This window comes from Cynocephalus volans, chromosome 4 (genome assembly GCF_027409185.1).
Source record: "Cynocephalus volans isolate mCynVol1 chromosome 4, mCynVol1.pri, whole genome shotgun sequence".
NCBI lineage: Eukaryota > Metazoa > Chordata > Mammalia > Dermoptera > Cynocephalidae > Cynocephalus > Cynocephalus volans.
The window spans coordinates 114,543,570-114,557,095 of record NC_084463.1 but is presented as its reverse complement, the minus strand read 5'-3'; the positions used below and the strand labels follow the sequence as shown (position 1 = coordinate 114,557,095).

At 37.0% G+C, this 13,526-nt stretch overlaps 1 protein-coding gene across 1 annotated transcript; it reads left to right on the top strand.

The window, feature by feature from the left end:
• Positions 1-1,098: 1,098 nt before the first annotated feature.
• On the top strand, positions 1,099-13,513 carry PSMA1 (proteasome 20S subunit alpha 1). The gene is made up of 10 exons (XM_063093139.1): positions 1,099-1,198; positions 2,451-2,495; positions 2,785-2,886; positions 3,007-3,110; positions 5,039-5,127; positions 5,650-5,720; positions 5,836-5,965; positions 9,099-9,178; positions 11,732-11,842; positions 13,156-13,513. Exons 1-10 carry the CDS (start codon positions 1,196-1,198, stop codon positions 13,210-13,212), a joined length of 792 nt encoding a protein of 263 aa, XP_062949209.1. The 5' UTR covers positions 1,099-1,195; the 3' UTR covers positions 13,213-13,513.
• The last annotated feature ends 13 nt before the right edge of the window (positions 13,514-13,526 follow it).

The following is a 13,526-nucleotide window of genomic DNA, read 5'->3' as shown; positions in this document are numbered from 1 at the left end:
GACTTAAAAACATCCATTTCATTTGACAGTGCAATTCCATTTTTAGGAATTTATTCTAAATAAAGAATGGATGTACACAAAAAAAGATATATAAAACCATTCATAAATGAGTTGTTTGGAGGGACCTAAATATTAAACAATAGAGATCTGGGTAAATACCATTATGTTCACAACACAGAACACTAGGGAGTCGTGTTTGACCTACAAAGTGTTTAACATGAAAAAATGTTCAAAATATATGCGTGAAAAAATTTAAAAGTGTGATACGAAGTTGCTGTGAACTTGAGCAAATCACTTAAAGTGATGAGTCTGTTACTTCACCTGCAAAACTCGGGTCCTCAACGCTTACCTTACCTGAGGCTAAGAACTCATCCTTTCTCCTTTATAAAGAAAATTAGTAGTCGGTAGCTGTCAGGTTGGCAGCTGTTTACCGAGCTGTCAAAGTATTTCATTTGAGGATTTACTGAAAGATGCTCTCCAAAGACAAAATACGTAAGTCGGAAGAAAATGTCCATTTTTTTCTGAGGTATCATGCTTGATTTTAAGAGCACAGAAAGACATTAGTACCCTCAAGAGGAAACTAATGATAATAAAAATAAGTAGTGAATGACAACGAGCCTTGAAAAATGAGACCTCCAGGGAGCATGTACACAAGATACTCGAGGAAGGTACGGTTGACACACACAAACGGACCATTTTTTCGTGGCCTTTCCTGCAGCCTCATTCTTCTCAGTCACACAACACCCCATATCTCTGTGGACGGTGAATGACAAGTTGAGCGGCAAGCTCAACAGGAGGCCCAGTTCTCAAGCGATTTCAGGTGCATCCGGCAGCGGCGGTGAGAAACTGGCGGGAATCTGCAGTACACACAGAATTTCGCTAAGGATCCAAGAAGGGAGACGTGTTAGTGGCGGCGCCGCAGCTCGGAGCCCCAGCAGGCACTCCTGACCCAGGGTTTCCCGCCAATCTCAATTCCTCAATCCTCGGAGGCCCCGCCCACCCCCGAGCGGGCAGGGAGGTTTAAGGGCGGGGAAGCTTTGGACGCCTATCGATAGCTCTGGGATACACTACCCTGCCTTGCGCCGCTGCCGTCCAAATCCCACAGACTTGTCTGCAGATCGTCGAGTGGTAGTTTCGGCAGTGCTCCTTGATTCGCCTGATTGCAGGAGGCCACAGCCAGGCCGGCGCTGAAATCATGGTGCGTTGTATCCCGATCCCTGGAAGGTTTAGGGCAGAGGTCCGGTCACTGAAGGATGATGAGCCCCCTCTCTTGTCATCCTTAGAGAGGTCTGGGGCCACGGGGCATGAGCGCCTCAGCTCACGGGAGGGCTCCGGCAGTGATTCAGCATCTCTGGCCTGGCCAGGCGAGGGGCGGTCGGTAATAGTTGCAGCCTTTGCCCCGCGGTTTATTTCTCTTTCCGCGGGCCTTCGGACACTTCCTCGGTCAACTAGCCGAGTCCCCTCCACCCTGTACCCACGCCCAAGTTCCTTCAGTGGAGTAGATTGCGAGCGGTCCAGAGCAGCCCCTCGTGCTCTGCGTGAGACAGAAGATAGGAACTTGACTTGGGGGCCTCTCTGTACTGCCAGTGCTGACTTGACCCCACGGTTTGTGTTTCTAGACCGCCTCCTTTTTTCTGGTGGGGCCGTCTGATTGTCTCTCCCTTAGAACTCGATCAGAAAAGGCCCTTTTCAATCACTTTGTGATGAGTAAACCGAGGCTGAGAGGGGAAGTGATGGAATCAGGGTTAAAATATGGGGCTCTGGGCTTCCAACCCATGTCTCCTATTCCAGCACTCAACCTTCTCACCCCCATGATTATTCTCCCAAGTTCTGACAGACTTCTTTTAATACTGTCGTTATGTAAATAATGGTTCTCTCGCTGTAGCTGTATGTGTCCGCCTCTAACTTCCTGAGGATATTTTTGTGTTCATTCATTATGAGTATTTATACGTACAAAGCACTTTAGCAAAGGTTCAAAGATAAATCAGACGTGTCTCTAATTGTAATATTAGAGGCAGTATGTGTTGAACATTTGGGGAGAAAAGATGAAGACTTCACGAGATAGATATGTGAGCTAATTTAGAAAAAAAGAAGGCTTTTGACCATTATTAGGGCCCAGTATAAGGGAACAACATAAAGTTAGGAAGGAAAGTTTATGGGTATGAACTTTAGTAACTGACGGAACCCAAAGGGAGTACTGTGGAGAGTGGCAGAATAGGAAATTGGGAAAATTGGACCTGTCTAGATCTGTGTTTCCCTCCATCACTAGCTATTGGTAAATGTGGAATTGGCTTACAACTGAGTACGATAGTAATCTTCCAATGAGGTTACATTAACAGAATTGTGTAAATGTTGAGTGGAAACACATGCAAGCATGTTTCTTAATAAATGTTAGGAGTTTGGATTTGTAACGTTCCTGTATTAATAGATCTTTTTTCTTTTACTTTCAGTTTCGCAACCAGTATGACAATGATGTCACTGTTTGGAGCCCTCAGGTAAGATAATGTTTTATACCATTTCTATGAAGTGGCTTCTTGTGGCTGCAATATGTTTAGAAACTCTTTAGGTTACCGGCTGTGAGAAAATGGAATATAATCATTTTATACATTCGTGAACTTAGATTTGTAATTAAAATAAGTTTCCTGGTTTTAAAAAAAAATCATTTAAGATTTAACTATGCTCAGTTGAGGTTTGGGAACTCTAATTTTTAATTTAATTAAAAAAATTTTTTTAATTAAAAAAGCCTTCTAAGATGGCTCGGGATATGTTGTTTTTTCTCTTTAGGGCAGGATTCATCAAATTGAATATGCAATGGAAGCTGTTAAACAAGGCTCAGCCACAGTTGGTCTGAAATCAAAAACTCATGCAGTGTTGGTTGCATTGAAGGTGAGTAAAGCAGTAAATATATTTTCCTCCTTTAGAAAACAGAACTACCAAATGTAAATTTCACAGTGTAGACAATAAAGTTGTGAACTTATTTTTATGTTTTATAATGTCTCTATATAGAGGGCACAGTCAGAGCTTGCAGCTCATCAGAAAAAAATTCTCCATGTTGACAACCATATTGGTATCTCAATTGCAGGACTTACTGCTGATGCTAGACTGTTATGGTGAGTATGATTATGTAAAATAAAGGAAATACCCTTTTTGATTCATAATTGATTATTCTACCTTTCTAGAAAAGATCCAGATAAGATATTTTAGGAAGTTGTCTGCCAGAATATATATAAGTGAAGATCGTGAATACCTTAGTGGGTTTGAGTTAATTACTAAGTATTCCAAAAAAATGATTCCTGTAGTAGTAATTAATAGAATTAAACATACTAGTGTTAACATTTTAAGAAGTCACTGATACTTGTTAACTCAGTGTATATTGTTTGAGACCATGTTATATCTAAAAAGAGCTTGACACTTATGTCTGGTTTCTAAGAATGAACCGAATTAGCCTTGCTTTCTTTAATACATCAGTATTTATTAGACATTTATTTTTGGCAAAGCTTAATAGTGGATACTGTGAGGTATACAAAGGTGACTCAGAAATGGATCTTGTCTTCAAGGAACTGAAAATCAAGTTTATCTATAACACAAGGTAGAAAGTGAAGAGTAACAGGTAAATTTCTGTGAGAGTCCAGAAGAGAGAGAGATTATTTCTGGTTGAGAGGCAATATGTAAATGAAGAAGTGAGGCTTCGATATCACACAGATTGAGTTCTCACCTTCACCATTTAGTATCTGAGATTGGGCTAATTACAAAACTCTTGATTTTTTACAATATTTACTTTTTCAAGGTTATTGTTAAATAGACTAACCTGTAGAGCACTTAACACAGTGCCTTTCGGGGGGGGGGTGGTGTGTGTGTGTGTGTGTGAGTGTGTGTGTGTGTGTGGTGGGTGTGTGTGTGTGTGTGTGTGTGTGTGTGTGTGTGTGTTGGGGGTGGGCCATAGAACGAATATAAACAGTCAGGGTAAATAGTAATGCCATTGTTTAAGATTTTCAGGGTATCTAGCCAGTCCCTTGATCATTTAAGTCAGCACTGCAGTGATAGCATTATGGGTTTGTGTTTGCTCTTAAAAATGTTAAATATGTTATATTGTGAAATATTTTATTTAACCCAATCTGTCTAAAATAGTACCATGCCAACGTAATCAGTATAAGACTTTATTAATGAGATATTGTACCTTTTTTTGGTATTAAGTCTTTGAACTTTGGTGTGTATTTCGCTGTTACAGTACATCTCAATTCAGTCTAGCTACTTTTCAAGGGTTCAGTAGCCACATGTGATCAGTGCGTGCCATCCTGTGCAGTGCAGTTTTAGACAGCTTTGGAAAATGGATTTAAATAAAAGTACTGAACAAATAGTTTGGTTCCTGCAGTAAACATTTGATCATCAGATGTGATATACACATACACTGGACAAAGCAATGTGGAAAGAAAGGAGAACCACACTTTGAAATAAGAAATGAATTCCCTTTTACCTAATGTTAACCTTGCTTGAATCTTGTCAGGTTTAACAGTAACACTCAGCAGTCTAGTGTCTAGTATTTCCTCTAGGCTCCTGCTTATGAATAGAAGTAACATTGGCAGGAACATGTAAAGATGTCCTCTGCTGTGGATTTTTTCTTGCAATTGCTCTGTTGGGGAAATTTTAGTCTGCTTTCAAGAAAAAAAGCAGAGTAGGTACTCTTTTTGCTGGTTCAAGACCTAGAATTAAGATAAACTGTTTCTGAAAGTGGGAAGTATAAGAGAAGAGAAGTTGTTCTTTTTCCCTTGCTCAGCTTTTTTTCTTTATTCTGTAAGTGCTCTGAGACAAAGATTTTCTACAGCTAAGGACTGCTTTTGTCTTTTTTTAAAAACCTCATGTGGCTCCACGTTTGGCACAAAAGTGCATCCTGTGGCCATGACTTTCTTACCTTTCTGGCTTTCTTATATGGATGTAATTCGTATAAATGTTTGGAAGAAAGCAAGTGAAATCAAATGACTTTAGTTTGGAATATCTCTCTGTGATTTGAAATTACTAATTTTTCTTGTTTCTTTTTTAGTAATTTTATGCGCCAGGAGTGTTTGGATTCCAGATTTGTATTTGACAGACCACTTCCTGTGTCTCGTCTTGTATCTCTAATTGGAAGCAGTATCCTTTTTGTGTTAGCATTTATGGATGTGAACTTTAAAGGGTTTTGATACTTAATCTTTGTGTTGTTAGGAATATGATAATACATAACATAGGTAACATTGTGAAAACTTTAAAATAAGGAATTGGGTTGCTCTTTTATGAGCTCTTATAATCAATTGATATTTTCCAGACTTAGGTAAGTCTAATATCAGGAAAACTATTCGAGCATCATTTTTAGAGAGGATTTAAGGTTTCTTATTGGTTCTAGATGTCCCAAAAAATCCTAGACCCCTTATATTCAAAATAAATGAGGTTCTACATCGAAAGAGATCATTTTGCTAGCACTCATTCTGGGGTTTTGTGGAAAGTCAAACATTTTGTAATATTAAGCCAAAGAAATTCATTTTTTATTTTCTTCTTCCTGTGGTGGATTATGCAACAATTCAGGAAGAAAACAGAGGTCTTTGTTAATAATGTTTAATTTGAAAATAAAGATAACACTTTATTCCTTGGTAGAACAAGCTCTTTAACTAGTTTAAGAGACCCAGATACCAACACAGCGATATGGCCGGCGACCGTATGGTGTCGGGCTGCTTATTGCTGGCTACGATGTAAGTTTAAAGAGTATTGTTATATTTTAATGATTTGTAAAAACTAACTAGAAATTTTTGTAGTTTTTAACTCAACTGAAGTCAAGAATTATGTTGTGTATTTTTTTTTTAATAGGATATGGGCCCTCACATTTTCCAAACCTGTCCATCTGCTAACTATTTTGACTGCAGAGCTATGTCTATTGGAGCCCGTTCTCAGTCAGCTCGTACTTACTTGGAGAGACATATGTCTGAGTTTATGGATTGTAAGTGATAGCCTTTTTTTTTTTTTTTTTTTGCCTTTTCTAGTCTTTATATAGTGAATAAACATAGTATCCTACATGAAGAAAATTATCAGCCTTTATTGGAAGGAGGATTAGTGTGTTTTTTTGTTTTTTGTTTTTAAATTAAGCCAATGAAATGTTTATTGTTTCTATCATACATACTAGTTTTTATCCCTTTTGTTACCATAGTAGTTTCAATCACCAGTAGAACTTTTTCAAAATATAAAAATGTATCCCAGTCTTAAAAATACTTGATTCATTTGATCTGAAGTATGACGCAGCCAGAGTTGAGAACCATTGACACTGCCAATTCTAAGTTCTGTTTACAACTCTTAGTTTCCTGAAATTCTGTTCTTATTTTAAGCCACATAGACATTTCTGCATTAAGTAGTTCATAAACAAGTAAAAAGGCAATGTAGCTGTGGGAAAGAAAGGTAAAAGATATAAGATGTGATGAGAGGGCAGGTTTCCAGTGCTTTGCTTCACATTGGAAGGAAGATTAGTATCAGGGTTTTAACATTTTGCTTTGTTGCTTATCTGTTTTCTTGTGGCATTATAGCAGTCTGTGGAGGAAATATTTGGACTGAGTGAATGCAGAGAAAAATAATTGTCTTATTAATATTACTGAAAGCAAATTATGTTGTAGAATGATAGTAGGTTTAACTTTGGGAAAAGGGGATTCAATGGCCAGATAAGCTTAGGAAATGCTGGATTAAAGTTTAACATTTTAAATTATGATAATTGGGTTGGTGGTCCCCAAGATCACCTCTACATTCAGAGATTTGCTAGGATTCATAGGACTCAGCCTATAACTTATAGCAATATAGTAAAGATATGTAGAAAGACAGAGTCCAGAGAAATCCCTCCCATAAGGGGTCACAGAGCACACTTGCAGCAACATGTATATGATATTTCTGCCTAGAGAAGCTCCTCAGAAACTCAGGATCCTGGAAATTAATAAGGATCACATTGAATCCATAGATCATTTGGGGTAGTATTGTTACTTTAATAATTCATGTCTTCTGATCCATTAACATGGGATGTTTTTTCACTTATTTAGGTCTTTAATTTCTTTCAACAATGTTTTGTAGTTTTCAATATACAAGTCTTTTATTTCTCCTGTTAAATTTATTCCTAAGTATTTTATTCTTTTTGGTGCTGTTGGGAACAGAATAATTTTCTTAATTTCATTTGTGGATTATTCATTGCAATTGTGTATAGAAATACAGTGGATTTTTGTATACTGATCTTGTATCCTGAAGTCTTGCCAAACTCATTTATTAGTTTGAGTAGTTTTTTTGGGAATTCCTTAGATCTAAGATCATGTGTTCTGGGAATAGAGATAGTTTTACTTCTTCCTTTCCAATCTGGATGCCTTTTACTTCTTTTTCTTACCTCATTGCCCTGGGTAGAACCTCTGGTACAGTGATGAATGGAAGTGGTAAGAGCAGGCATCCTTTTTGTTCCTGATCTTAAGAGCAAAGCTTTTAGTCATTCACTATTAAGTACGATGTTAGCTATGAGTTTTTTGTAGGTGCCCTTTATCAGATTGAGGAGGTTCCCTTCAATTAATTAATAGTTTGAGTGTTTTTATTATGTAAGGTTTTAGGTTTTATCACACGCTTTTTATACATCTATTAAGGTGATTATGTGGATTTTTTTCCCTTCATTCTATTAATGCGGCATGTTATGTTAATTGACTTTTAGATGTTATACCAATTTTGCATTTCTGGGATAAATTCCCCTTGGTCATTGTATTAGTCAGTTTTCTGTCCTGATGACAGAATACCTGAAACTGGTAATTTATAAAGAAATGAAATTTATTTCTTAAAGTTTTGAAGGCTGAGAAGTCCAAGATACTGGGGGCACATCTAGTGAGGGCCTTCTTCTTGGTGGGAACTCTCTACAGAGTCCCATGGAGATGCAGGGTATCACATTGTGGGAATGGCAAGAACGACAGAGGGCGCTTGTTAATGTGCTCACTTGCTCTCCTTATAAAGCCACCAGTCCACACCGATGATAACTCATTAAACCATTAACCCATTTGTATTAGTCCATTTTGTGTTGCTATAACAGAATACCTGAGACTGGGTAATTTATAAGGAACAGAGGTTTATTTGGCTTATAATTCTGGGACAGCTTTATCTGGCGTGGGCCTCAGGGTGCTTCCGCTCATGGTGGAAATCAGCAGGCAGCTGGCGGGTACAAACAGATCACATGGCAAGAGGAAGCAAGAGAGACAAAGAGAAGGTTACAGAGTCTTTTAAACAACCAGCTCTCACGGGAACTAATAGAGCAAGAACTCACTCACAACCCTCCCCCCCCCGGGAGAGCATTAATCCATTCATGAGGGATCTACCCCCATAACTCAAATATCTTCCAGCACTGCCACATTGGGGATCAAATTTCCACATGTATTCTGGGAGGACAATATATTGAAACTCTATCACCATTACTCCATTAATGGGTTAATACATTCATAAGAGCATAGTTCTCATGATCCAATCACCTTGTAAAGGCCCCACCTTTCAATACTGCCACACTGGGTATCAGTCTTCCACATGAGCCTCTCAGGGGACACATGTTCAACCCATATCAGTTATACAATCCTTTTTATATGTATGTGTATGTTGCTGGATTCAGTTTGTAGTATTGTAGTATTTCGTTAAGGCTTTTTGTGTCTATTCATAAGGGATATTGGTCTGTAGTTTTCTCTTTTTGTGATATCTTTGGTTTTGATATCAGGGTAATACTGGCCACGAAGAATGAGTTGGACACTCCTCTTATAAAGAGCGTACACAGGGACTGGCATTCCATATAACACCTTCTACAAAACTTTGAATTGTATCATTTGTGAATCAGTTTTTTTTATTTTAAACTAAGAAAGGAAAAGGTCAAATTTAGTGACAAAATCATGTGTCCTCTCATTTAATAAAATAATAGTCAGCAATATTATTGATATTAAATTATATGACTAGCATTAAACTTTTGACTGTTTTTACTGTGATAAGTAGTGTGTATCAAAGACCATGATTTCAGACTGTAGACTTGATAAATAAAAAGAGCCTAGCATGAAAATGAAATTAAGAAATAATTGTTAATTTATTACATATAGGTAATTTGAATGAACTGGTTAAGCATGGTCTGCGTGCCTTAAGGGAGACACTTCCTGCAGAGCAAGACCTAACTACAAAGGTAAATATCATATTTTCCAATTGTAAATATCAACATTACAGTTTAATCCTTTATTGGATAAATGTAAGTAGTAGAGGAGTATATACTATATTCTTTAATTTGGGAAATGGTTACTTTGGCTCATTCTTTCCTTTTAAGCTATTCAGTTAAGTGATCTGATTTTGAAGTGTCATTTTTTAAACAATTTCTTTTTGGTATAAAGCAATAAAACCAGTAAGTCTGATGTAGAATGTCCTTTTTTTTTTTTTCTTTCTTTCAGCAAAATGGCATGTTTTTGTATTATTAATTTAGTTAAATATGTATATATTGAGCACCTACCATGTGCGGGTACTTTCTAGGCATTGAGAATATAGTATACACAATAACAAACATTTTGGCCTTCATGGAACATACATTCTGGTGGGGGGAGACAGACAATATACACATAAGTAAATTATATAGTGTATTAGAAGGTGATAAATGCTATAGAAAAAGGTAAAACAGGTTAAGAGAAGAAAGAATAACTAATTGGGTATAGGTGAGTGGTGTGGTAGGTGTAATTTAAAATATGGTGGTCAAGGATGGGCTCATTAAAAAAGTGAAATTTGAGGAAGAGATATAAAGGAGGTGAGTCTGAGCCATGCAGATGTCTAGAACAAGATTATTCCAGAGAATACAAGTGCAAATGTCCTGTGGTCAGAATATTCCTGGCATTCAAGGCAAGGGGGCCAGTAGTGTTGGAGTTAGTGGTCCAAGAGGAAGAGCAGAAGGAAAGAATTCAGAGAGGTAATGAAGGCCAGATTGTGTATGTTCTATAAGCCATTGTAGGTACTTTGCATTTTACTCTGAGTAGGCTGTAAGAGTTTTAGCAGAGGGTGTAATTTGGTTTAGGTTTTGAGACACTCACTCTGGTTGTCATTTTGACGACAGAGTAGTGGGGGGAAGTAGTTTTAAGGCTGTTAAAGTAATTCAGGTGAGAGATGATGGTGATTGGAGCAGAGTAATAGAGATGATGAGAAGTGGTTCAGTTTCAGATGTGTTTTGAAATTAGAGCCAAAAAGGTTTACTAACCAATTTATTGTTAGGTGGGGGAGGAATGTTGCCAATATTTTTGGCCTGATTAACTGGAAAGAAAGATTTATGATTTACTGAGATGGATAAGACAGTGGGAGAAACATGTTTGGGGTTAGGGTTGGGGAAGATGACTAGGCAGCCAATTTTGGACATGTAAAATTTGAAATGCCTTTTGTTTGTCCAATTGGTGACACAGAGTAAGCAGTTATCAGCACCCCCTGGATTTCCATGGAGAATGGTCCAGGCTAGAGTTAAAAATTTTAGTTTTTATGTAGAAATGACATTTAGAGATTGGACTAGATTAAACTTCTAAAAGAATCAAATAGTTAGACAAGCAATCTGAAGACTGGTCCAAGGACACTCTAATCTTTAGAGATTGGGAGATGAGTAGATATCAGCAAAAGAGGCTGAGAAAGATGGCCAGAGAGGTAGGAGAACTTGGAAAATGAGGCATTCTTCAAAGCAAGTGAAGAAACTTTCAAGGAGAAGGGAATGAAACTAATAATAAATCAAGGAAGGTGTAGATTGAGAATTAACCATTATATTAGCAATGATGTCACTGAAGACTTGCTTGACAAAATGGTCTTAATGGAATGCTGGGGCAGAAGCCTGATAGGAATGGGATTAGGAGAAAATGGGAGAAGAGGAATTGGAGATGGCTCTTTGGAGATTTTTTTTGAGGGTCCAGAGGAATGGAGTATGGCTGGAAGAGGATGTAGTAAGGGGTTTTTGTTGTGTTTTTTTTAAGATGGGAGAAATTACATCATATTTGCTGCATGGTTATGGAAATAACCCAGTGTAAAGGGAAGCGTTTATGTAGGAGAAATATGAGAAAAACTGCTAGAGCAATGTTTTTTTTAACAGTATATAGGTGGAAGAGCCTTAGAGAGGAAATTGGATTATTCATTCATAGTCATGGGAAGAGAGAGAATCAAGGGACATAGATACAGGAAAGAGTGAATACGGTGGAAGTTTGTGAAAGTTCTCTTCTAATTGCTTCTATTTTCTCAGTAAAATGAGAACAATATTTTCAGCTGCAAGGAGAGTGGAAAACATTAGATGGAGTTGTCCAAGACAAAGGGAGATTGAATGATGGAGGGACCATTTATAGTACAATCCAGGAACAACTAAGGCCTACTTGAGGTTAATTAAAGTGAAATTAGTCAGCATTAAAGCCATTTTTATTATAGTGATTGTATAATTATTATTTAATATCTCTGTGGAGACTTTATAGGTTGCATAATCTTTTTTAAAAAATGTTGCTAGATGACATACACCTTTTGGGTTACTCATGATAATCAAAAGTGAATATTAAATCTGCAAATAACAAGGGTCTACTAGTATCCCACTCCCTTTTTTCCCTACATATAAGTAGTTTTTAAAGTTTCATTCAAATGCTGCATACATTCTTATTCTTCTTTTTTTACCCAACATTTTATCGTAAGCATTTTTCCAACCTAAATTTTCTTGATTTTGTATTTTTGCCTTTTTTCCCCCCAGAATGTTTCCATTGGAATTGTTGGTAAAGACTTGGAGTTTACAATCTACGATGATGATGATGTGTCTCCATTCCTGGAAGGTCTTGAAGAAAGACCACAGAGAAAGTCACAGGTATATAACTAGTTATAACACAAGAGGCTTTAGTTATATCTTAAGCTGCTGTTCCTACAGCAACTGTGTAAATATATTTTTGTCTTTAATTATTGAGATAGGCCCATAATTCAAATGGCAATAGGAAAATTAAGAACAGAGCAAAGTAAAATATTGAGAGGGCAGTGATCTCCATAAACTCAAAAAGGGAGAGGAGTTGATTTGGATACCTATTGATACGTAATAATCTCCCCCAAAACTTAAATGTTTAAAACAACAAACATTATATCTCACAATTCTGTGGGCCAACTGGGACTCAGCTAGATGGTTTTTGCTTATCTCACTTGGGGGTCTCTTAAACATTGCAGTCAGATGTAGGGTGGGGCTGGAACATCCAAAATGACTTTACTCATATATCTTCTTTATTCATACCTTGTAGGTGTCTTACAGGGGCAACTAGACGGCTTGTCATCCTACCAGAGTAGTGTCAGGGCCTCTTCTTCAATAGGGTCTTTAGCATGGTGGCACCTCAGAGCTTGCAAAAGCTCTAAAGTGAAAGCTGCCGGGCATTCTTAAGGCTGAGACCCAGGTCTGACACAACATCACTTTTGTACATTCTGTTGGTTAAAGTGAGTCACAGGGCCACCCCAGATTCTATGTGAATGGGGACTGGGAGAAGTGGTTCATTGGGGGCCAGCTTTGGACACTAAATTGGCTCTTTACAAATAGTAAAAAAAAGCATCAAAAAGTGTTGGTGAATCTCAGGTTAAATATGAGTCTTTTTGCTGGATATTTGGAAACCATATTTGCCATTTATAGATGACTAATTGATAGCTATGTAATTGAAAATAAAGTGTCTGGTACAGATATTTCTTCTATAATATGAATTTTTTTCCAACTTGAAGAGGGTATTAGTAGTATTTGGGGAGCAAGGTTTCCATTTTTAAACTGCTGTTGGTTAAGCTGGTTTTTTTGAATGTATTTTTGCTGTGTTTATTGATGGTAAAGGGGAAAAGAACGTCTAAAAAGTACCAATGGTATTTTAAGGTTAGTAATGACAGTGTAAAGAAGGCTTTTACTCTTGAGCAAGACAAATGTATGATAAAATGGTAAAATTGATCAGTGATGATTAGGTTTTTGGAACTGTGAAATTATACATATTAAAAAAAAAAAAAACCTTTCTTCAGAAATTTTAATAGGACAGTGAACTAAAATTGAGTATCCAAAATATCTTACCTCCTAACCCATTTTTCTCCTTAATTTTTTTATAACCTAATATTTGTGAATAGTAGTGTATATTGATTACCTATTTTCTATTTTCTTCCCCTCTTAAGCCTGCTCAACCTGCTGATGAACCTGCAGAAAAGGCTGATGAACCAATGGAGCATTAAATGATAAACCAGTGTAAATGTGTATTATCAAATATGTAAGAATGCAGGAATGCATACTGATAACAATAATCTTTACTTTGAACCAAAAGATGCAAAATGGTGGAATGGTATGTTTCAGGAATCAGATGTTTTTTCCAAGCAACCTCACTGAAATCATATAATGGGGTACATTTTTCTTTGAGGGCATCTATAAAATCATTTTCTAGAAAGTATAGGTATCTGTACTAATGTTTTTATATGAAGAAAATAGTGTCTTTGCAGTTTTAAAGGCAATTGTGAAATAAAATTGTTTCACCTGCTGTGTATTGGTTTTT

Excerpts from the sequence above, each read along its gene's own strand:
- PSMA1 (XM_063093139.1), top strand. Across the intron at positions 5,721-5,835 it reads TGCTTATTGCTGGCTACGAT|GATATGGGCCCTCACATTTT; the intron begins GTAAGTTTAAAG and ends TTTTTTTAATAG. Across the intron at positions 11,843-13,155 it reads GACCACAGAGAAAGTCACAG|CCTGCTCAACCTGCTGATGA; the intron begins GTATATAACTAG and ends TCCCCTCTTAAG.